This window comes from Eriocheir sinensis, chromosome 48 (genome assembly GCF_024679095.1).
Source record: "Eriocheir sinensis breed Jianghai 21 chromosome 48, ASM2467909v1, whole genome shotgun sequence".
NCBI lineage: Eukaryota > Metazoa > Arthropoda > Malacostraca > Decapoda > Varunidae > Eriocheir > Eriocheir sinensis.
Window position 1 is genome coordinate 12,022,494 of NC_066556.1, and position 25,428 is coordinate 12,047,921.

Below are 25,428 nucleotides of genomic sequence, written 5' to 3' on the forward strand. Positions count from 1 at the left end.
TTGCGAACGTACATGCACGTTCAGGGCGTGTTGAATGTTAACACTTACGTCGGTGCGTGCAGGATGATCAGCCATATTGAGAGCACTGCGGACGTCTCTCCTTCAGATTCTGGCAAGGGAGTATTGCCAACTGCAATATTTACAATTATTTGGTCAAAGAATCACTCAGGTGATAGGTGAAGCTATGCAAAAATGCCACTATTTTGTGCAAGAACATCCACCAGTTACTCGTCTGTAGATTTGCCGCACTGGGCTAATATGATTTTCCACCAAATTTAGTGAAGAACCCACTCAATTGTCAATCCTGTGTTGTGAGAATTAGTGTTGGAACACTTTCATACGCGGGAGATTTGAGTGCAGGTGGAGCTCGCTTCAAGCGTTTAGCACCACCAGCAAATACGCCTAACACTCGCTGTGAGCATTTAGCAATGAAAGGGTTAACCCTTACATTACGGCGATCGTTTATACAAGTGCGCTGCCACACGCCCCACCCGTATGGGGATCGTATATATAATCATCACACTCTGCGCTCCCTACGTTTCAAATATACCGCCAGTTCTTGACTCAGAAGAATGGTGGAGGCATCTGGCATCCATACACACTCTCATTTGTCTCCAGCGCTCGGCCTACCGAGGGCCACAGATCATTTTCCACTTTTGTTCAGAATACATCTGGCACATCACGTGACGCGTCAAGCAGTTCCTCTGCCCCAGGCGGGAGAGCGCGGGCGAATCAAGGTGACAGTGACTCTGATGACTTCTATGTTAGTGACATTGACAGTGATACTAGTGATAGTGACTGGCTATCTGATTTTGGAAACATTAGTCAACGAAGCAGTGATAGTGATACACCACCTGCCTCGCAGCCTCTCCCTCCCCCTGCCCCGAGTTCTTCATGACGGAGGCGTGGCCGTATTTCCTCACGATCTAGGATTACTGCATCAAGAGGGCGCTCCTCTCACTGGGTTGACAAGGAATGCCTATTTATCTCAGTTGTGTGTGTGTGTGTGTGTGTGTGTAGGTACATAATGTGTTAGTGCAGATATACATATATTGTATGTCATAAAATGGAAAATTTTGACTCAGTCATGGAGAGAGAGAGAGAGAGAGAGAGAGAGAGAGAGAGAGAGAGAGAGAGAGAGGACATAAACAAGGGCGTCTTATCACTTATGAGAGAGAGAGAGAGAGAGGACATAAACAAGGGTGTCTTATTGCTTTGTGAGAGAGAGAGAGAGAGAGAGAGAGAGAGAGAGAGAGAGAGAGAGAATGGGCACATCACTAACTTTTTTGTCTTTTTTTGTGCTTTAGCATCTTTACTTTTTATTTATTTTCATCCTTTTTTTTTGTGTGTGTGGGAGGGGGGGAGAGTACACTTGGGCGGGGGCATACACGTGTTTTTCTTCATCTTTGTTTTTTGGCGGGTGGGCACATGTTCGGAGGCACCCGGTGAGGCGACATGTCCAATATTAGTTTCAATTTGCCGCCTTTGATTGCATAGCGACCAGCAACCCGGTGCCTTCGGACTGTCTCATTAGCTTGCTTGAGTTGCTTGATGAGCTGCCTCAGCTCCTGTACTTCACCCATGGCTGAGAAACAAATAAAAAAAAAGCCAACTACGATAAAATTTGTTTAGTATTACATGTTTTGTGGAGCAGGAGAACTGAGAAACATCTTACCGGCAGGGAAGCAATGCTAGGACTGCCTTGTCAAGCTGTCATAACACTGCTACGAGTAACGAACGCGTATTTGTCGTGCCCGGAAATTCGGTGCACCAAATGATGTTATAAAAAAAGGAAGGAAATTCAACTATGGGTATCTGGGGAAAACAAGGGGGACTCGCCCTGGGGATAGTTTTGCTGCCACCACCCAGAGACCTACCTATGAACTATGTCACCGGTAGTTCACTGGGAACCTTAAGGTATATATATATATATATATATATATATATATATATATATATATATATATATATATATATATATATATATATATATATATAAAGGACTAAGGATTGAATGAGGGATTAAAATGACCTAGAGCGAGACTCTGATCCCTTGGGCAGGGGGTAACATGGTGAGCGGGGAGGACTCGGGGCAGTAAAGATGTATTTTAACTCACAGCCGGGCGGACAAAACTCACGACAGGGAGAAAGAAGACAAGAAATAAAGGCCTATAAATAGGGGTGGTTACAGTTATTCATGTGACTTAGATTAGAAGGTATACATAGTCATAACTGTCGACACGGTTTACAGTTAATTGCTCATTGAAGGCACAATTTACCCGAAACTGACAGCAGTGGGCGAATAGACACACGACTGGTTTCTAGTTTTCTCCTCTCACAATGGAAATCAGAACATGGCTGAGAATTCTCCACGAAAACCTTTACCCTTGCGCGGGTGTACAACTATTGCAAAACAGGTACATAAGATATATGACAAAACCACAGGGAGAGGGAACTCTACACTTCCGGGGAGGCCCATACACAGCGAGAAGATTTTCTGTCAAAACGACAAAACATACAGCCTCCTATTTTACTTACACTTCTTACCCTACAGATAAAGCACAGATTACTGGCCTATATACTCCCAAAATACTTCCCGCAATAGGGGGCACAGAAGGGAATTTTTAAGAGGGACTCGACTCCCCATTCCTACCCCTGGTAAGGCTCCAAGAACACTTAAAGGGGCTCCCTCCTACAACCCCTACCGCAGAAAGAAGAGAAATATTGAGATTAACAACTAAAAGAGCACATCGGGATGGATACACGGGTTCGTGTGGGTGTGTGGGGTGGGTGTGTGTGTGTGTGGCAGAGACTGGGACGCCCGACCTGTGAGTAGTAGGAGGGTTGAGTGGGCAAAAGATGCCCCAGACGACGCTACCCTGCGTTTTATACCAGCCCTGCGGCGGCCCCGTCGCACGGACAAGGAAGCCAAGTAGCGGATTTATAATCTAACACGGTTTAATTAAAAATGAAGGGAAGACTAGGGTAGTTTATATATGGGTACGGTCTCTTAACGTGCAAGGTGACGAAATTTCATGTAGAGCCGCGGAAAAAATCTATGCAAGGGCTGGCAACAATTCCGAGGTGCGTGCGCTGTTAGGGGGGAAGGGGGAGGAAAGGGAGGGGCGACCGATGCTAAGTTTCCGGCGGGAAAGTCTTGGCGTGGTATTGCGCAATATTGTGTAATTGTAGTCTGAGGAGGGGGAAGGGGGTGTGTTATGTTATAGGTTGTGATCAAGAATACCTACTTACATTTTCTTACATATCTATGATGGCCTTATTGTGACTTATAATTACTCATAACTACTTATGCTTGCTTATAACTACAGGTAACTCTTGATTTACGCGAGTATTGCGTTCTTGGAGAGGTCGCGTAAATCAAAAACAATGTAAATCAAACAAGAGGTAGGTTTCTGTCGAAAAATAAAAACCGTATTTTTCAGCGTATAGCGCGCACCTTTCCCACATAAAAAATGCCTGAAAGTTTAGCCCTGCGCCTTGTACGCCGAATGTACAAATTTTTTATGATTTTTTTCTTCTTTGGGGTGTTTTTAAGGGTCTGTTTTGTCTTATCCAATAACGGCAAACTTTCCTTTATCATTGTATATAATCCTTCATAGTCCGTAGCTGTCTCATAATATGTTACCATTGAATACAGGGTGATCTAATAACTACTATACAAAATTGAAATCGATGGAGGATCGCCCATGCCTTGTTGTTATCCTGTTTTTCCGTCGGGCGCCATTTTTATGATCTTGATCTTGATGTCACAGGTGGCTTGATTGTATGACTAAGGAGCAGTACAAGCTACATAAAAAATCATATTGGAAAAAAATATCCATGTGTTCATCATTAATTATTAATATTAGTGAGAACAATGGGGTAAATATGATATCAGAAACTGTACATCATGAGTCTTGTACAAGGAGATATTTCGCGCAATACCAGCCAGGCCGCCATTTGCATTGTTTACAAACCACACAACCACACCCGTACAACAAACAGCTGCATGCCGCGTGTCACCAGAACCGTGTGAATTGTGTCTTGCCTAGTTGTCTGTCATAACCTACGAGTGATGGTGAGAATAATATGCTTATTCACTTCATTCAGTGGAGAGAGAGAGAGAGAGAGAGAGAGAGAGAATATCCATATCACCGAGATATCCACTCAGGCACTCAGTCTCAGCCTCACTCGTGTGAGGAAGAAATGAGGGACACCATGAGTGGCTAGCTAGTATTGGTACCGGTACCGAGCAGTCTGGTACCGGTACTGTACCATATAGCTAGTACCGTTAGTACCGGTACCTCCCCACCCCTATTGTTGAGTAGCGTGGCAGCGTGGGTACTGTATTGTTGTTCAAGTGGCGCACGGAAAGAACTGAGCTCCGCTGTGTGGCCACGGCGCTATGTGAGTCCAGTTGCGTGAGACTTCTGGTGGCCACTCCATAAAATATCGCGTATAAGTGGAAAAAACGTGTAAATAAATAATTTTTTTTGGATGTTGGACCCCGCGTTATTTAAAAAACGCATAAACCAAACTCGCGTAAATCGAGAGTTACCTGTACTTGTAATCACTTATAATGACTTAACCTACGTCTTTTCCTTATACTTCTAAGTTCATTCTCCTGCCTTCACATCCCGGCATTACATATTCTAGTTGTAACTTGTTGATCTCTCTCTCTCTCTCTCTCTCTCTCTCTCTCTCTCTCTCTCTCTCTCTCTCTCTCTCTCTCTCTCTCTCTCTCTCTCTCTCATAATAATGCTATACTTGCATTAGAGAGAGAGAACTTGCTGTTAGCAAGTTCAGAAGAGCAGTCAGCATGAAAATATTGATAGAAGATAGAAAGGTAACGTGACGGAAGTTGACTTTTTTTTTGTCGTTCATTTGCTTTTAACCCTTATACCCCGTGATAAAATGAGCGGGCAGTTTTAAGTTACGTACATAAAAAACGGGTAACTAATGTTAATAGGTGTTCCCTAGCTTACCTTTGTGTTCAGTCAAATTAGTGTATCAAATACTGGAACAATTATATATCACTTGAAAGCTTAGAAATTTCTCTTTGCTATGGTACAATGATAAATTAACAAATGGAACTTATATATTCCTCTAGATGCGAAACCTCCAGTATCACCTCACACTCATCATCTGACATCATCCTCATGTCACACTCCACTCTTATCTAGTCAATAAGAAGACAAAAAACAATTCTCACGTATCGTCATGTATCATATCATGTGCCTGAAATACTTATTTACTCATGGAAATACATATATATCTGCTATCTTGCCTAGAAATTGTTAAAAAAATGATTAAATACAGCACACATCGCGACTGTGTACTCACCACGGGAAAATATATAGCCTGACTACAACATAAACAAATCTTTGTAAAAGCTAGGACATGATTGGCCAAGCATCCAGCATGTTGAAAACAAAGGGCCAATGATAGGGCTTGATGTATGACGCCTCAAGCATAAACAAACTGTGTACCATAAAATGAGCGCAATATTTGAAGAGCACCATGATCTTGGTGTGATGGAGACTAACATAAAAGCCGTGATCGTGCCTAACGGGGTATAAGGGTTAACCCCTTCAGTACAGTGATGCCTATGTCAACATCATGGAGCCTCAGTATTATATGTGGTGACACCTATGTGACACCATTAAGCCTACTATAGTCAGTTCCATGAGAGCTGGCGGAGATTTTCTTTCAGGGGTGGACTCGCGGGCTTGGTGTCGTTGCTTGAGTGACGGTGTCTACTCCGCTCAGTGGCTGTTGTTTACTAGATCTAAGCTGCAGCAATATCGTTTGCCATGACATAGCCTATCTCTCGCTCTCTGCTACCTCTTAACCCCTTCAACACAAGGACGCGTATACTGCGTCCTTGCGTGCCCTGTACCATATCCGAGAACACACATACTGCGTCCTGGCTCGCTTTAGCCAACATATGAGTTATTTTGTCTCAATATTTATGCTTAAATCTCAAAATTATCAATTAATTTATGTTTCTTTATGTGCACCATTTAATTCTGCATGTTTTCATATATAACACATGATGATTCTGTTGAGTTTATGGCTGAAGACTTGTTATACTCTATAGCGACATTTGAAATTTTGCATGTGTGGCGATCCCGGATACGGCGCGGGGCACTTTTTTGGCCCGGCCATAATGAGTTTCTTTATGTGCACCATTTAATTCTGCATGTTTTCATATATCATACATGGTGATTTTGTTGAGTTTATGACTGAAATCTTGTCATGTTCAATAGTGACTTTTGAAACTTTGCACGTGCGGCGATCCTGGATACGGCGCATGGCACTGTTTTGGCCCAGCCGTAATGAGTTTTTTTATGTGCACCATTTAATTCTGCATGGTTTCATATATAATACATGATGATTATGTTGAGTTTATGGCTCAAAACTTGTTATATTCAATAGCAACCTTCGAAATTTGGCGTGCGTGGTGATCTTGCATACAGCGCGGGGCGCTGTTTTGGTGCGGCCATAGTGAAGGGGTTAAAATCAACACTATTAGTATATAAATGTACAGGTAACTCTCGATTTACGCGAGTTTCATTTACGCGTTTTTGAAATAATGCGGGGTCCAAAATCCAAATAAAGGTTTAATTTACATGTTTTTTTTCACTTATACGCGATATTTTATGGAGTGGCCACCAGATGTCTCACGCAATTGGACTAACACAGCGCTATGGCCACACAGCTGAGCTCAGTTCTTCCCGCGCGCCACTTGAACAACAATTTAGTACCCACACTGCCACGCTACTCAACAATAGGGGTGGGCAGTTAATGGTACCAGTACCGGTACTAACGGTACCAGCTATAGAGGGGTTGCACTGACGTCACACCGCTTCACTTTTGTTTTAGGAAAAACAACTGTCAGCCATTTTGGGAGGCAAGAGCGATCAGCTGAGCCCCTGCCCCCTGATGATGGCTGGCCCATGCCTCCCATCTTCATGACACAATCTAAGTGAATATGCAAATAATCTGGACAGTGAGGCTAGGCTTCGTTATATAACTATCCATTAGGCTGCCAAATGATGATGGACATACAGCATATACATTTATTATCAAACTTTAAGATATGTTTGATGATAAGAACGATGAATATATGACTAATTTAACCCCGGGCATCCCCGGGCGGTGTTTAGTAAGAACATAAGAACATAAAGGGTTCGCAAAAAGCCCACTGACCTATACATGGCAGCCCCTGTCTATCTACCGCGAGTGGCAGTGTAACACCTATCAGTAACAGTAATAGATGGGCCACTATCACACCCACCCACCCAGTAATAGATGGACACTAACACCCACACCCACACAGTAATAGATGGGCCACTAACACACCCACCCACACAGTAATAGATGGACACTAACACCCACACCCACACAGTAATAGATGGGCCACTAACACAACCACCCACACAGTAATAGATGGACACAAACACCTGGGCCACTAACACCCACACCCACACAGTAATAGATGGGCCACTATCACACCCACCCACCCAGTAATAGATGGACACTAACACCCACACCCACACAGTAATAGATGGGCCACTAACACCCACACCCACACAGTAATAGATGGACACTAACACCCACACCCACACAGTAATAGATGGGCCACTAACACACACACCCACACAGTAATAGATGGGCCACTAACACACCCACCCACACAGTAATAGATGGACACTAACACCCACACCCACACAGTAATAGATGGGCCACTAACACCCACACCCACACAGTAATAGATGGACACTAACACCCACACCCACACAGTAATAGATGGACACTAACACCCACACCCACACAGTAATAGATGGACACTAACACCCACACCCACACAGTAATAGATGGGCCACTAACACCCACACCCACACAGTAATAGATGGGCCACTAACACCCACACCCACACAGTAATAGATGGACACTAACACCCACACCCACACAGTAATAGATGGACACTAACACACACACCCACACAGTAATAGATGGGCCACTAACACCCACACACACACAGTAATAGCTGGACACTCACACCCACACCACACAGTTGGACCACACACCAACACTTTTATATATGGACACTAACACACACACACACACAGTAATAGATGGACACTAACACCCACACACACACAGTAATTGATGGACACTAACACACACACCAACACAGTAATAGATGGACACTAACACCCACACCCACACAGTAATAGATGGACACTAACACCCACACCCACACAGTAATAGATGGACACTAACACCCACACCCACACAGTAATAGATGGACACTACCACACAGTAATAGATGGACACTAACACCACACCCACACAGTAATAGATGGGCCACTAACACACACACCCAGTAATAGATGGGCCCATAACACCCACACCCACACAGTAATAGATGGACACTAACACACCCACCCACACAGTAATAGATGGGCCACTATCACACCCACCCACACAGTAATAGATGGGCCACTAACACCCACACCCACACAGTAATAGATGGGCCACTAACACCCACACCCACACAGTAATAGATGGGCCACTAACACCCACACCAACACAGAAAAAGATGGACACTAACACCCACACCCACACAGTAATAGATGGACACTAACACCCCCACACACACAGTAATAGATGGGCCACTAACACCCACACAAACACAGTAATAGATGGGCCACTAACACCCACACAAACACAGTAATAGATGGGCCACTAACACCCACACAAACACAGTAATAGATGGGCCACTAACACCCCCACACACACAGTAATAGATACACTAACACCCACACAAACACAGTAATAGATGGACACTAACACCCACACCCACACAGTAATAGATGGACACTAACACCCACACCCACACAGTAATAGATGGGCCACTAACACACCCACCCACACAGTAACAGATGGACACTAACAACCACACCCACACAGTAATAGATGGGCCACTAACACACCCACCCACACAGTAATAGATGGGCCACTAACACCCACACCCACACAGTAACAGATGGACACTAACAACCACACCCACACAGTAATAGATGGGCCACTAACACACCCACCCACACAGTAATAGATGGGTCACTAACACCCACCCACACAGTAATAGATGGGCCACTAACACACCCACCCACACAGTAATAGATGGGCCACTAACACACCCACCCACCCACACAGTAATAGATGGGTCACTAACACCCACCCACACAGTAATAGATGGGCCACTAACACCCACACCCACACAGTAATAGATGGGCCACTAACACCCACACCCACACAGTAATAGATGGGCCACTAACAACCACACATAAACAGTAATAGATGGGCCACTAACACCCACCCACACAGTAATAGATGGGGCACTAACACCCCCCCACACAGTAATAGAGGGGCCACTAACACCCACACCCACACAGTAATAGATGGGCCACTAACACACCCACCCACACGGTAATAGATGGGGCACTAAAACCCACACCCACACAGAAATAGAGGGGCCACTAACACACCCACACAGTAATAGATGGGACACTAACACCCACCCACACAGTAATAGATGGGCCACTAACACCCACACCCACACAGTAATAGATGGGCCACTAACACACCCACCCACACAGTAATAGATGGGTCACTAACACCCACCCACACAGTAATAGATGGGCCACTAACACCCACACCCACACAGTAATAGATGGGTCACTAACACCCACCCACACAGTAATAGATGGGCCACTAACACCCACACCCACACAGTAATAGATGGGCCACTAACACACCCACCCACACAGTAATAGATGGGTCACTAACACCCACACCCACACAGTAATAGATGGGCCACTAACACCCACCCACACAGTAATAGATGGGCCACTAACACCCACCCACACAGTAATAGATGGGCCACTAACACCCACCCACACAGTAATAGATGGGCCACTAACACACCCACCCACACAGTAATAGATGGGCCACTAACACACCCACCCACACAGTAATAGATGGACCACTAAGACACCCACCCACACAGTAATAGATGGGCCACTAACACACCCACCCACACAGTAATAGATGGACACTAACACACACACCAACACAGTAATAGATGGACACTAACACCCACACACACACAGTAATAGATGGGCCACTAACACCCACACCCACACAGTAATAGATACACTAACACCCACACACACAGTAATAGATGGGCCACTAACACCCACACCCACACAGTAATAGATACACTAACACCCACACACACACAGTAATAGATGGGCCACTAACACCCACACCCACACAGTAATAGATGGACACTAACAACCACACCCACACAGTAATAGATGGGCCACTAACACACCCACTCACACAGTAATAGATGGGCCACAAACACCCACACCCACACAGTAATAGATGGGACACTAACACCCACACCCACACAGTAATAGATGGGTCACTAACACCCACCCACACAGTAATAGATGGGTCACTAACACCCACCCACACAGTAATAGATGGGCCACTAACACCCACCCACACAGTAATAGATGGGCCACTAACACCCACACCCACACAGTAATAGATGGGCCACTAACACCCACCCACACAGTAATAGATGGGCCACTAACACCCACACCCACACAGTAATAGATGGGCCACTAACACCCACCCACACAGTAATAGATGGGCCACTAACACCCACACCCACACAGTAATAGATGGGCCACTAACACCCACACCCACACAGTAATAGATGGGCCACTAACACCCACCCACACAGTAATAGATGGGCCACTAACACCCACACAGTAATAGATGGGCCACTAACACCCACACCCACACAGTAATAGATGGGCCACTAACACCCACACAGTAATAGATGGGCCACTAACACACCCACCCACACAGTAATAGATGGGCCACTAACACCCACACACACACACAGTAACAGATGGGCCACTAACACCCACACCCACACAGTAACAGATGGGCCACTAACACCCACACACACACACAGTAATAGATGGGCCACTAACACCCACACACACACAGTAATAGATGGGCCACTAACACCCACACCCACACAGTAATAGATGGGCCACTAACACCCACACCCACACAGTAACAGATGGACCCTAACACACCCACCCACAGTAATAGATGGGCCACTAACACACCCACCCACACAGTAACAGATGGACCCTAACACACCCACTCACACAGTAATAGATGGGCCACTAACACACACACACACACAGTAACAGATGGACACTAACACCCACACCCACACAGTAATAGATAGGCCACTAACATCCACACCCAAACAGTAATAGATGGATACTAACACACCCAACCACACAGTAACAGATGGACCTTAACACACACACACTCACACAGTAATAGACGGGCGACTAACACACCCACCCACACAGTATATAATAGATGGGCCACTAACACATCCACCCACACAGTAATAGATGGGCCACTAACACACCCACCCACACAGTAATAGATGGGCCACTAACACATCCACCCACACAGTAATAGATGGGCCACTAACACACCCACCCACACAGTAATAGATGGGCCACTAACACCCACACCCACACAGTAATAGATGGGCCACTAACACACCCACCCACACAGTAATAGATGGGCCACTAACACACCCACCCACACAGTAACAGATGGACCCTAACATACACACCCACACAGTAATAGATGGGCCACTAACACACCCACCCACACAGTAATAGATGGGCCACTAACACACCCACCCACACAGTAACAGATGGACCCTAACATACACACCCACACAGTAATAGATGCATAGCTGGGCACGATAACAGAAAACCTTATTCCTGATAACCGATAACTGATAATGAAAAACCTTAACGGCAATAACCGATATTCGTTAACTAGAGACACAAATAAAGGTGATAACCGATACCCGATATAAATCCACAATTCCGATACTAGCTAGCGATAAGTCCGATAGGCGAAAACGATACTATATTGATATTTCAGATAGAACAACATTGATGAATTCAAATTTTCATTATCTGTATTTCAGGAAACTTACAAAACCTTAAAACCACACGTTGACAAGTACACATGGGCGGTAATACTAGAAATGCCTGAACTGGTCTTGTGTTATTTGGCGTCCCCACCGTCAAAAATTGTTTACAAACACTGGTCTCATGAACGGTGCATGCTCAGACCAGCAAGCGTAGACCTGTACAGTCTCACAAAGCTTTTAAACCGTAATTAAGAGTTGCTGGAAGGCTGAATCAGACATATAGTACCACTACCACCATCCTCGCTGTTTCTAGAACGACACTCTGTACGAGTTGTATTTATATGTACAGAGTGTACGTCGTTCTAGAAACAGCGAGGATGGTGGTACTGTATGTTTGATTCAGCTTTCCAGCAACTCTTAATGTGTTAAAAAAGCATTGTGAGACTGTACAGGTCTACACTTAATGGTCTGAGCATGCGCAGTTCACGAGAGACCAGTGTTTGTAAACAAAAGCGCCAGCTTTTGACAATGGGACACCAAATAACACAACACCGGGTGCCTTCAATACCATGGCATGGTCACAAACGAATATGGAATATCAAATTTGAGGCAGTGAATAATCATTTTTGGGGCAAAGTTAAATGATTTTTCTCTATGATATATTGATTTTTGAGTAGCATAAAAAAAATAACCTAGTGTTTTAATTTTCATGATCTAAGTATGAAATCTCGTCACCGAAGATATTTCATACCCCGAAGTTTTTTCATACAACACTGGGCCACGCATGCGCAGTAGGGAGGAGACAACGTTTTTTTCTGAGAGGCGGAAAAAAAGTAGTGATTATCGCTAGTTTGGTTACAAAAGTAACGAAGATACCGATATATATTTAAATAAGTAGCGGATGGTCGATAATCCGATTTTGTTATCAGCGATAAAGTATTGCGATAACTTATCGCGATAACGCCCAGCTATGAATAGGTGGGCCACTAACACAAACACCAACACAGTAACATGGCGGGGAAAAGCTGAGGAGCTCTCTTGCGGTAAATATTTGCCTCCCAAAATGGCGGGCCTTTGCGGGGCAGCTGAGAAGTGATCAGCTGATTGCTGATGATGATGTCATGTGCAACCCCTCTATACGGTATGGTACCAGTACCAGACTGCTCGGTACCGGTACCAATACTAGCTAGTCACTCATGGTGTCCCTTATTTCTTCCTCACACGAGTGAGGCTGAGATTGAGTGCCTGAGTGGGTATCTCGGTGATATGGATATTCTCTCTCTCTCTCTCTCTCTCTCTCTCTCTCTCTCTCTCTCTCTCTCTCTCTCTCTCTCTCTCTCTCTCTCTCTCTCTCTCTCTCTCTCTCTCTCTCTCTCTCTCTCTCTCTCTCTCTCTCTCTCTCTCTCTCTCTCTCTCTCTCTCTCTCTCTCTCTCTCTCCATTGAATGAAGTGAATATTTATTTTTTGATACAAACCTGCCAAAAATTGTTTGATTTACATTGCTTTTGATTTACGCGACCTCTTCAAGGACACAATACTCGAGTAAATCGAGAGTTATCTGTAGTTATTCTTATAATTGCTCTTCCTTATGGCTATTTATTAGTTTATTACCCACAAATGATAGAAATATATTTTAGGATTAATGACAGCATGATGAAAGAAATGAGAAACTTCTTGCCTTAGGCCAATGTTTACGTTAGGACTCTTTTGCATCACTACATATTATGACTAAGCCAGACCAAAAAATATACCAAGAAATCTTACATTAAATGAGTTAATGTTAATGAGTGACATTGTAGTGGTAAAAAGTATTAAATAAAAGTCTTGCTTTTACAGTCGCTTCAGCCGCTGGACATTGTCCGTTTATGTGCAGCTCTGACTTAGTTTTGTTATGAATGTCATTTCATATGTATTTATGATAGTTCAAAAGGCACGTACTTGTCAATAAAGATATTATTGCATTAGTTTTCATTAGTGCAATCTTTTACCTTACAACTCAAAAAGGGTTTAGGTAGGAATACAAAGTCAATTTTATGTGCATCAGAACTAGTTATGAATTGGCCAATGAGCGCGCAGCACCATCACCCAAGCAATGATGCCAAGTCCGTGAGTCCATCCTTGAAGGCTTAGGCCTGCCAGGTCTGGTGGAACCGACTATAATCTTTATTTATTTATTTATTTTTTACAACTAGGGAAGCAACTCAAGGGCAACAAAAAGAAAGTGAAAAAAAAAAGCCCGCTAATCGCTGCTCCTACAAAAGATAAAAATGAAGAGTGGTCAAAAGAGGGGTCAGTTTTGGGTGTAGAGGTGTCTTGATACTCTCCTCTTGAAATAGGTCAAGTCATAGGCAGGAGGAAATACAGACAAAGGAAGGCTGTTTCAGAGTTTACCAGTGTTAGGGATGAAAGAGTGAAGATGCTGGTTAACTTTTGCATAAGGGGTTTGGACTGTATAGGGATGAGCTTGAGTATAAAGTCATGTGTTGCAGGGCTGCGGGAGGGGGGGGGAGGCATGCAGTTATTAAGTTCAGAAGAGCAGTCAGCATGAAAATATCAGTAGAAGATAGAAAGAGAGGCAACATGGTGGTGGAGTTTAAGAGGTAGAAGACTGTCAGTCTGAGGAGGGGAGTTGACGAGACGTAGAGCCTTTGACTCTGTCCAAGAGAGCTGTGTGTATGGAGCCCCCCCACACAAGAGATGCATGCTCCATACGAGGGTGGACAAGGCCCCCATATATGGATAGCATCTGGGAGGGGGAGAAGAACTGGTGGAGACGATACAGAATGCCCAATCTTGAGGAAGCTGATTTAGTAATAGAGGGGATGTGAAGTTTCTAGTTGAGATATTGAGTTGAGGATAGACCTATGATGTTTGTAGAAGAAGCTGACATAAGGTGACAGCTGAGTGTTGTCAAAAATAGGTGATAGGTGTTCGGAAGATTGTGTTGAGTGGATAGGTGGAGAAATTGAGTTTTTGAAGTGTTGAAGGACATCAGGTTCTTCTTCGGAAATGATAGTAAGGTCTGAGGTTAAGTGCTCTGCAGCCTCCAGCCTGGAATCATATAATTCCTGTTGAATGGGTCTTCTATCAAAAGAAGTTGAGTAATGCAGAGTAGTCACTGGCGTAAGAATGGATATGACAGTTCGTTTTGGAAAGATCATCAGTGAATAACAGAAAGAGAGTGGGAGATATGACAGAGCCTTGCAGGACACCACTGTTGATAGGTTTAAGGGAAGAACAGCGACTCTACCACAGCAGTGATAGATCACCCAGAAAGGAAACTGGAGAGAGGGGTACAGAGAGAAGGATAGAATCTGTAGAAGGGTAGTTTGGAAAGCAAAGATTTGTGCCAGACCCAATCAAAGGCTTTTGATATGTCTAGCACAACAGCAAAAGTTTCACTGAAACGTCTAAGAGAGGATGACCAAGAGTCAGTTAGGAAAGCAAGATCACCAGTATAGAGTGGGAGCCAGGGGGGGTCAACCTAGCTGGAAAGGTAACAAATTGTAACCCACATAGCAATGGTCGTTGTGTCTGCCCATGCATGAAAATTGAAGTCTGCCAGACCTGCAGTGATGGACAAGGTCATGAGGTCAGGTCAAAGTTGTAGCCCCATTGCATTTATTAAGACCCTGACTTTGGTCCTGATCTGAACATCACGGTAGAGATGGTAGGATGGTCGCAAATGACTCCAATGGACAAGACAAACAACTTATATTCCAACAACATTTGGCTAATATTAACGGTTTGGTCTGTAAAAATGGTCATAGTTATCTAATTGCCATAAAAAGATGCCATTTACACCATATTTCTGAACTATGACCATTTTTACTGACCAAACTGTTAACATTAGCCAAATGTTGTCGGAATGTAAGTTGTTTGCCTTGTCCATTGGAGTCATTTGCGACCATCCTGCCATCTATACCGTGATGTTCAAATCAGAACCAAAGTCAAGGTCTTAACACCTTGACTATGGCTGGGCGAAAACGGCGCCCCGCCCCGTATCCGGGTTGGCCACGTGCGCCAAATTTCAAACGGCGCTTCTGATTATAACAAGTTTTCAGCCATAATCTCAACATAATCCTCATGTATTATATATAAAAACATGCAAAATTAAATGGTGCACAGAGAAACATAAATTATTTGATTATTTTGAGATGTAAGCATAAATATACAGAGAAATTTGCAAGAGATTAGCATTCTCTCTCTCTCTCTCTCTCTCTCTCTCTCTCTCTCTCTCTCACACACACACACACACACACACACACACACACACTGCTGTGGAAACTAGAAAATAAAGGAGGATTGAGAGGGAAAATGAAGTGCTGGATGGAAAGCTACTTAAGAGGAAGAGAGATGAGAACCGTGGTTAAGGACACTAGATCGGAATGGAGAGCGGTGGAAAGTGGAGTGCCCCAGGGGTCGGTTTTGGCACCAGTACTCTTCCTAGTCTATATTAATGATATGCCAGAGGGAATAAACAGCTACATGAGCCTGTTCGCAGATGATGCTTAACTGCTAAGACAGATAAGAAACAGTGAAGACTGCAAGGAGCTGCAAGAGGACCTAGACAAGATTTGGAAATGGAGTCAGAAATGGGAGATGAAATTCAACGTGAGGAAATGTCATGTTATGAAAATGGGCCAAAAGAAAGACCAAAATGGACATATAAAATGGGAAATGGTGAAATATTAAAGAAAGTAAATGAAGAGAGAGACCTGGGAGTAATAATGCAAGATTATATGCAACCAGGAAGTCATATAAATCGGATCTTTGGTGATACATGTAACATGGTGAGAAATATAGGTATAGCATTCCACTACATGGACAAAGAAATGATGAAAAAATTAATAACTTCTATGATCAGACCTAAACTAGAATACGCAGAAACAGTGTGGTCTCCACATATGAAGAAACATATAGTAAAACTAGAAAGAACACAGAGGATGGCAACAAAAATGGTTCCAGAACTGGAGGGACTGACATATGAAGAGAGACTAAAGGAAATGGACTTGCCAACACTGGAACAAAGAAGAGAAAGAGGAGACCTAATACAAATATATAGGCTATTGAGTAAAATGGAAGAAGTAGATAACGAGAAATTGCTACTAAGAGAGGAACCTTCCAGCAGGAATACTAGAGGACATAGTAAAAAGTTGAGGAAGGCAAGATGCTCAAGAGACAAAGAAATATAGAGGTTTGGAACAGATTAAGTGAAGAAATAGTATCGGCGAAGAGTGTGCAAAGATTCAAGGAAAAGTTGGATAATTATAGATACGGAGACGGGACCACACGAGCGTAAGCCCAGGCCCTGTAAAACTACAACTAGGCAAATACAACTAGGTAAATACACACACTCATGCACGCACCAGACTCATCATGAACCATGGCAGATGTTTCTCACAAACAAAAATGGCTTTGCCATTTCCTAGAGTGTGTTAGAACTTATTTGGTGAGTGGTTCATTCAAACCAAACACACCCAATGGCAAGAAGAGAGCAGTGTTAAAGACGACTGCTCTCTTCTTGCCAAGAGCTAGGTTTGGTTCATGTGAGCCACTCACCAAATACATTCTAACACACTCAACAAATGGTGAAGTCGTTTCTGTTTGTCAGAAACATCTGCAATGGTTCCTAATGAGTCTGGTGTGTGTGTGTGTGTTTGTTGTTATTCGATCCATGTGTTTATGTGGCATGGAGGAACCACAGGCATGCCACACCCACAACTGTTTCTTCCTTCCATTTAACTGCAGCAACAGGTCCATAGCTTGTGTAATGGCAGCACAAGCAGTGACAGCCCTTGCTTTAGCAGACGACGCCATGTTGATACAGGGCAAGTGCTTTGTTGACGTTGTGGATGTGGGTACAGGCAACTGACCTCGGCCGTGTGTGACGCACACCAGGAAAAGTTGGAGTTGCTGGTTGCCCTAGGTGACGCCAACGCGATGGGAAGAAAAAAGCACTGTGTGACACCAGCTTACGGATAACCATGAACTCACTCCCGGTTGGGTGTATGGGCGTTGCCCGTAGCCCCAACGGTTGGACAAAAACAGCCATTGTGACACCGCCTTTAGGCAGTGAAGCCACTGATAGAGTGAGCGTCGGCGATGACGTCATCGGACTCCTAGCAAATCACAAGCGTGTTTTCAGAACTGTCAGCCAATCGTAATGCAGTTGCCTTCAACTGCAGCTTCAAAACGACCCGTTCTCTCTCTCTCTCTCTCTCTCTCTCTCTCTCTCTCTCTCTCTCTCTCTCTCTCTCTCTCTCTCTCTCTCTCTCTCTCTCTCTCTCTCTCTCTCTCTCTCTCTCTCTCTCTCTCTCTCTCTCTCTCTCTCTCTCTCTCTCTCTCTCTCTTATTTAAACATAATATTTTAACAAAAAAGGAGGCTCAAAATTACACTTTTTTGGTATAACTATTTTAAGAGCCTGTGTATGGGACAAAATTAATTGTCGACTGTTGACACATACAAACATACAAACATTCAAATACAAAATACGAAAAAGAAAGAAAAACATGTAAAAACAATTTGTAATAGTGTCAGTTTGTCACTTTATATTTATACCACCAGCGCACTTGGGTATCACTCACGCCACCTGTGAGCAGCCAGCTTCACCTGCTGCGTGTTCATGTTCTCCACTTGGGGAGTGGCTGCCGTGAACATGTTCCACAGGCGTGTGGTCCTGGCTGTATATGATCCCTGGTGCTGTCTGGAGTGTGATTGAGGCACCTCCACGAGCTGGTCACTGGAGAGTGCATTCCGGGTGAACCTCTGGGCAGTGCGTGGAGGAAGTCTCAAGCTGTTGAGGTGGGGAACCCCCTGCACCTGGGCTTTGTGGCACACCACCAGTGCTGAGACATCACGGCGGTGTTCCAGCGACGTCACAGTGGCAGACGACTTCTCCAGGTGCTCGCTGGCCTCCACCAGACGCAGTGCTCGTCGCTGCACTGCGTCGAGCTTCTGCATGTGGGTGGCAGCACTCGACATCCAGCACAGGGCACCGTACTCCAGATACGGTCGTATCTGTGCCTCGAAGAGAGTGAGGATGCCCTGTGGGTCGAGGGATCCTGATATTCTTTGCAGGGCAGAGACTCGCAGGGAGGCCTGGCGGGCAACAGCTCGGACGTGGTGGTCAAAGTGCAGGCTTTGGTCCACAGACACTCCCAGGACCTTGATGTGGTCCTGGAGGGGCAGACTCTTGCCTCCAAGACGCAGCTGGCCTGAGATTGCTCGAGAGGCGTCTGGGGACTGTGAGATGACCATGGCCTGCGTCTTCTCTGGGGCGAGGGTGACCTGCCACTCCTCTCCCCACTGCTCCACCAACCTGAGCTGCCTGTTGATCTCCTCGACGGTGCGCTGGCTGTCGGGGCGGCAGTAGGAGCGGGAGAGAGTGCAGTCGTCGGCGTAGGCTGACACTGCCGATTGCTGCCGGAGGAGATCGTCAATATATATGTTCCACAGGATTAGGCCGAGCACGGAACCCTGTGGAACTGAGGTATGCACTGGTGAAGGCCTTGATGACTGCCCATTGATCACCACCTGAAGGGTCCTCCCCTGGAGGTAATCCTTGAGCAGCATCAGGAGGGCACCCTGGACACCTTTGGTGCGAAGCTTTTCAATGATCCCCGTGTGCCAAACCCTGTCAAAGGCTCCAGCAATATCCAGGGCTACCACGAGTGTGTCCAGGCCTTCATCCAGTGCATCTTGCCAATCCTTGGAGAGGAGGAGGAGGAGGAGGTCCGCGGTGGACCGGCCAGGCCTGAAGCCAAACTGTCTATCTGAGAGGAGATGGCTTTCACTCAGGTGCTGACAGATGCTGCAGCCACCACACACTCCAGCACCTTGCCCACCACAGAAAGCAAGGAGATGGGCCTGTAGTTGCTGGGCTCAGACCTTGAATTTTTCTTGTGGACCGGAACCACACGCGCCTCCTTCCATAATGAAGGCCACTTGCACTCCCTCAGGCAAGACGTGAAGACGGCGGAGAGAGGACCTGAGATCTCCTTGGCACAATTCTTATTCGTATTCTCTCTCTCTCTCTCTCTCTCTCTCTCTCTCTCTCTCTCTCTCTCTCTCTCTCTCTCTCTCTCTCTCTCTCTCTCTCTCTCTCTCTCTCTCTCTCTCTCTCTCTCTCTCTCTCTCTCTCTCTCTCTCTCTCTCTCTCTCTCTCTCTCTCTCTCTCTCTCTCTCTCTCTCTCTCTCTCTCTCTCTCTCTCTCTCTCTCTCTCTCTCTCTCTCTCTCTCTCTCTCTCTCTCTCTCTCTCTCTCTCTCTCTCTCTCTCTCTCTCTCTCTCTCTCTCTCTCTCTCTCTCTCTCTCTCTCTCTCTCTCTCTCTCTCTCTCTCTCTCTCTCTCTCTCTCTCTCTCTCTCTCTCTCTCTCTCTCTCTCTCTCTCTCTCTCTCTCTCTCTCTCTCTCTCTCTCTCTCTCTCTCTCTCTCTCTCTCTCTCTCTCTCTCTCTCTCTCTCTCTCTCTCTCTCTCTCTCTCTCTCTCTCTCTCTCTCTCTCTCTCTCTCTCTCTCTCTCTCTCTCTCTCTCTCTCTCTCTCTCTCTCTCTCTCTCTCTCTCTCTCTCTCTCTCTCTCTCTCTCTCTCTCTCTCTCTCTCTCTCTCTCTCTCTCTCTCTCTCTCTCTCTCTCTCTCTCTCTCTCTCTCTCTCTCTCTCTCTCTCTCTCTCTCTCTCTCTCTCTCTCTCTCTCTCTCTCTCTCTCTCTCTCTCTCTCTCTCTCTCTCTCTCTCTCTCTCTCTCTCTCTCTCTCTCTCTCTCTCTCTCTCTCTCTCTCTCTCTCTCTCTCTCTCTCTCTCTCTCTCTCTCTCTCTCTCTTGACATAGCCACAATGTTTGGAGGAAAATGTCCAGTGTGATACTACCTTTAAAGGTAGCATGCGTGACGCCGATGGTAAGCAGACGTGACCTGTACGTGTCAAAGCAGCGCGAAACTTGGGATGGTAAGAATTTAGGACTAACCGCTAAACTCGTATAGCGCGAAACTCGAGAGGGTACTGTACATTGTATCATTCCCTTTGAGGCAAATTTTAATTGATTAATCTTTGATGACATGCATACAGACATAACTTGGTAATGTGGATGACCTCTTCTTGTACTAACTGATGTTTGTATATTTCTCCACAGCATTGGTCAAGGAAGGTATATTCTGTCCTCTGTATCGCCAACCAAACATGCAAATTGTGGTTGACATTATCCTGCAAAACATTCCTCTTGTTGAGGAAATTGACCTAGCCCAGAACAAAATAAACAGCCTGAATGAATTAGAACGTATTGTGTCAACCTGCTCCAACCTTCATCGACTCAACTTGAAAAAGAATAAGGTCAGTGGTGAAGGGTTCTTGTGATAATAGGTTTATTGTCCAAATAATTGTAAATATACAGATATTTATTGAATATTTTTACTTGTCTTTGTCCACAGCTACCCAGTGCAGACAGCTTGGAGAAACTAGCAGGAATGCAGATCACCGATTTAACCTTAGAGGACAACCCTCTTTGTGACAGATTCCGTGACACAGAGAGCTACATCAGGCAGGTTTATTGGGTCATTGAACCAAACTGAAATCTTCAGAGTAGGGGTGCCATCTGAGTTAAGATGATATTTTTATGTAAATGCAAAGAAGCTGGATTCTTTTATTTTTTTTATTTCACTATAGGAATCAAGTACAACTTGATGAAATGTAATCTGAGTCCTTAAGAAAATAATCCTGCATGTGTCGTCAGTACTTCAGATGGACTAACTAAATACATTAAGGGAGGAAAAAAACTATATAGGGCATGTGTATTCTTTGCTTCATGGACAACTTGACTTTGCAGTAGAACTAACCAATTCTTTTTTTCTTTTTTTCCTACTGATAAGCAATGACTCATAACTTATCAATTACCCTGTCATGAAACATTGATAAGGTAATATATCAATACCATTTTTACATTATCATTATTCACTTGAATACATGTTCAGTCACATTTGAAAAATGTGCCCTCAGCTATGTGTGGCAATATTAATATATTTCTCATGTTTCAGTCAGGTGCAGGTGTTCTCCATCTACTTTGCAATGTTACAGTTCGTTACTAGAAACTCTGAATCAGTTTCTTCAGTGTGTGTGTGTGTGTGTGTGTGTGTGTGTGTGTATGTAATTCACCACGGCCTGATCACGGGCTGGATTCGTCATTGCCAGCAGTACCCTCCTGATAAGAGCAAGGCTCATTAGTCGATCTTTGGGTGCTGCTAGATCCTTCACACACCACACACCCCATTCCCCTTGCTCAAGGGGGGACAATAACCACTCCTTGCCAGTAGCTTGTGTATGAGTGCACATATGCTTGTGTGTGTGTATGTGTGGACGTAATCATCATCAGTGAGTGCGTGTAGGGGTTCAAAGAGACACTAATTATTTGCAGAAATGAAATTAACAATTGTGTGGCTAGTGCATATACAACTGAAAATTTCAAAGGAGGTTCAATTTCTAGATATGGATGGCACTTACTGTATTTGATGTCTTACAAGACACACTTTAATTTGGGGACTTATTTAAAAAAAAAAAAAAAAGAAGAAGAAGGTTTAAACTAGGAATGTCAGGTGAGGGGCTTTCGACTTTCGCCTTTGAGCTGCCTCCCTTGCTTTAAAAAAAACAAGTCTGACCACGTTGTAGACTTGCAATCGCCAGGCAGTACTCCCCCCAACTGAGATTGAGGCTTAGAAGTGATGGCTCTTTAGGTATGGCTGTAATCTCACACCCACACACCCAGGAGGTTGGATGCAACCCCCGATTGACACTTGGTACTCACTTAGTTCTGGGTGGACAATGGGTACAGATTAAAGAAGACTGGCCGTCAGTCTCCACTCAGCCTGGGAACTGAACCTCAGTTGTGAGGCGCCTCGAGTGTGCTAACCACTGCACTACAAAGATCTGTATGTGTATGTCTGTCTGTGTGTGTGTGTGTGCATATGTGTGTGTGCACGCCTATGCAAGTGAAAGGGAGAGTGAGGAAAGGAGGGTGGATGGGTGCGTGCGTGCGTGTGTTCTTTTCTTTCTGCTGGTCCTTCTATCTGCTCTTTGTTTGTTTGTCCACACTTAGCTCATTTTACACTTTCTTCAGGCAGGTATGTTAGAGTGAGGGGTCTGGCAGTGGCCTGGCTTACCGGCTCTCCACCCCTCTTCTGCCCCACAACATCGTTATTGTGGAGCACATTTCAGCACTTCATCTTTTAAATATAGTTTCTGTATCCTGTGATTTTATTTATGTAATTGTGAAGCATCCTAAAGTAAATATATATGCTTTTCAGTTTTGAAAAGTTCATATAAATTACAAATAGAATTTGTTCCAGGTACAGGTTTGTAGTTAATTTTATATTGTGCATATGTCAGACACATTAGATATTTAAAGATGTAGGATTTTTTATGTACCTTCATGGCAGAGCCCTTGCCCATAGCAACTGTTGGGAGGAGACAATATTCCTGTTTTTCCTGTCTGTATTATAACAGTTAATTTTGAATGCCAAATATATATATATATATATATATATATATATATATATATATATATATATATATATATATATATATATATATATATATATATATATATATATATATATATATATATATATATATATATATATATATATATATATATATATATATATATATATATATATATATATATATATATATATATATATATATATATATATATATATACACACACACACACACACACACACACACACACACACACACACACACATGTATGATAAGGAAACTACACACACTGGCATTGTGGCAATAACTAAAACTTCGGTGTAAATATAATTATGACTTTCCCAGGTTGCTTAATATATGAAGAGATGACATGAAATTTCATTGAAATACTAGTTTATGGCTTCAGTACCATTTTCCTTTTTTTTCCTTTAATTTATTTGCTTGATTGAACTTTTTTTTTTTTTTTTTTTTTTTTCAAACCCTCTATACTAACAATATATTTTTCAAGGTAGAACAGTAATTTTGATTTTTCAGAATATTATGCCAATGCCAATAAGCATTTTCATTTCAGTATGCATATGATTGACAGTATGATAAATAATTATGAAAGGTTCTCTAGAAAATTTAGATTTAGTGGGGTGATTTGGAAGAGAACATTGCCATTCCAAGAAGCCAAATGGTGAATGGTTTTAGATGAGTCAAGCAAATGCCTTTAAATCTCATTTTGCCAATGCGTAAGTTTTCTCACATATTAAAAGAAATTCTCATGATTTTCTTTACCAAATCAGTTGGAACATCAGTATTATAATTTTTGTATGAACACTTGTTTTACATTATCTATATATTTGCAAGTTAACTGCACATTTCGGTAAAAGTATCCAATGTGAAATGCAATTCTAAGATGCTACAAAAATGTAAACATTTGATTGTCATAGTGTTTTTCTTTAAATCATTGCGTATTTATAAAAGAAACATCCGAGCTCAGTAAACAGTTTCTTCTGTTCAGTAATAAGAATGTTACTCTATGAAAATAATGTGTATATGCTGACAAAGTGTATGTTTTTGATAGTTATTCAATTTTGCTGTCATGAACAGATATACACAGAAGCAAATATTGCAATGGCGTATTTTGTTTTTGTTTAAATATGGTTATTTTAGAAGATAAAACTTTATATATGCATAACTTCCAGTTATCCCCCAACATCAGATTTGCAAATTTGCAGAGTACTACTTCAGAGTCTGGGTACATAACACATTCATCATAGTGCATAGTGCTATGCTGTCATTAATATTTTGCAGTGTTTAAAGTATAACAAGTGGTTGCAGGGCATTTTAAGGGTCACTTAGGACATCAGGTGATTATTTCTGTAGTGTGCATATTTGCTGGGGTCTGCTCCATTGCCCCTGCAAATGTTGAGGGACAACTGTATTTGTTATTTGACAATGGACAAACATTTAATGAATAAGCTTTTGCTCTCCTCTTCATTGTGTGAATTTGTAGTCTCCTGAGGAGTATCTAACTGAGAAAGCACAAGTATATACTGTCCATGATTTGTTCAGAAAATGTTGTGTGTACTTACCTTATTGAAGCAAAAGAGTAACTTTCCTGAGATACAATAGCATTTAAAGCATTTTTGTTTTTCTCATAGAATAGTGCACCATAATTATTGTTTTCCGTTAACCAGAAAGGATAAGGTCATAAATGAGGAAAAATAATGATAAGATATTTCTGCCCAGAAAATCATATATGGATAGTTTGATGAAAAAATGGAATTTGTCCTCTATCCTAACTGATTGGATCCATATAGTCTGCAGTGTGTGACCATGCCTGATGAAAGGTCAGGGAAAAGCTGAAAGAGAAGGACACTGATTTGAAAAAT

General features: G+C 43.5%; 1 protein-coding gene across 1 annotated transcript in view; it reads left to right on the forward strand.

Annotated features, from left to right (window-relative positions):
• Nucleotides 1-25,428, forward strand: part of LOC126981605 (nuclear RNA export factor 1-like) — a 115,556-nt gene that overhangs the window by 64,186 nt on the left and 25,942 nt on the right. Inside the window, exons 8-9 of the mRNA XM_050833045.1 lie at nt 21,192-21,388; nt 21,487-21,596. Coding sequence (XP_050689002.1) covers nt 21,192-21,388; nt 21,487-21,596 — 307 coding nt within the window. The remainder of the gene's footprint in view (nt 1-21,191; nt 21,389-21,486; nt 21,597-25,428) is intronic.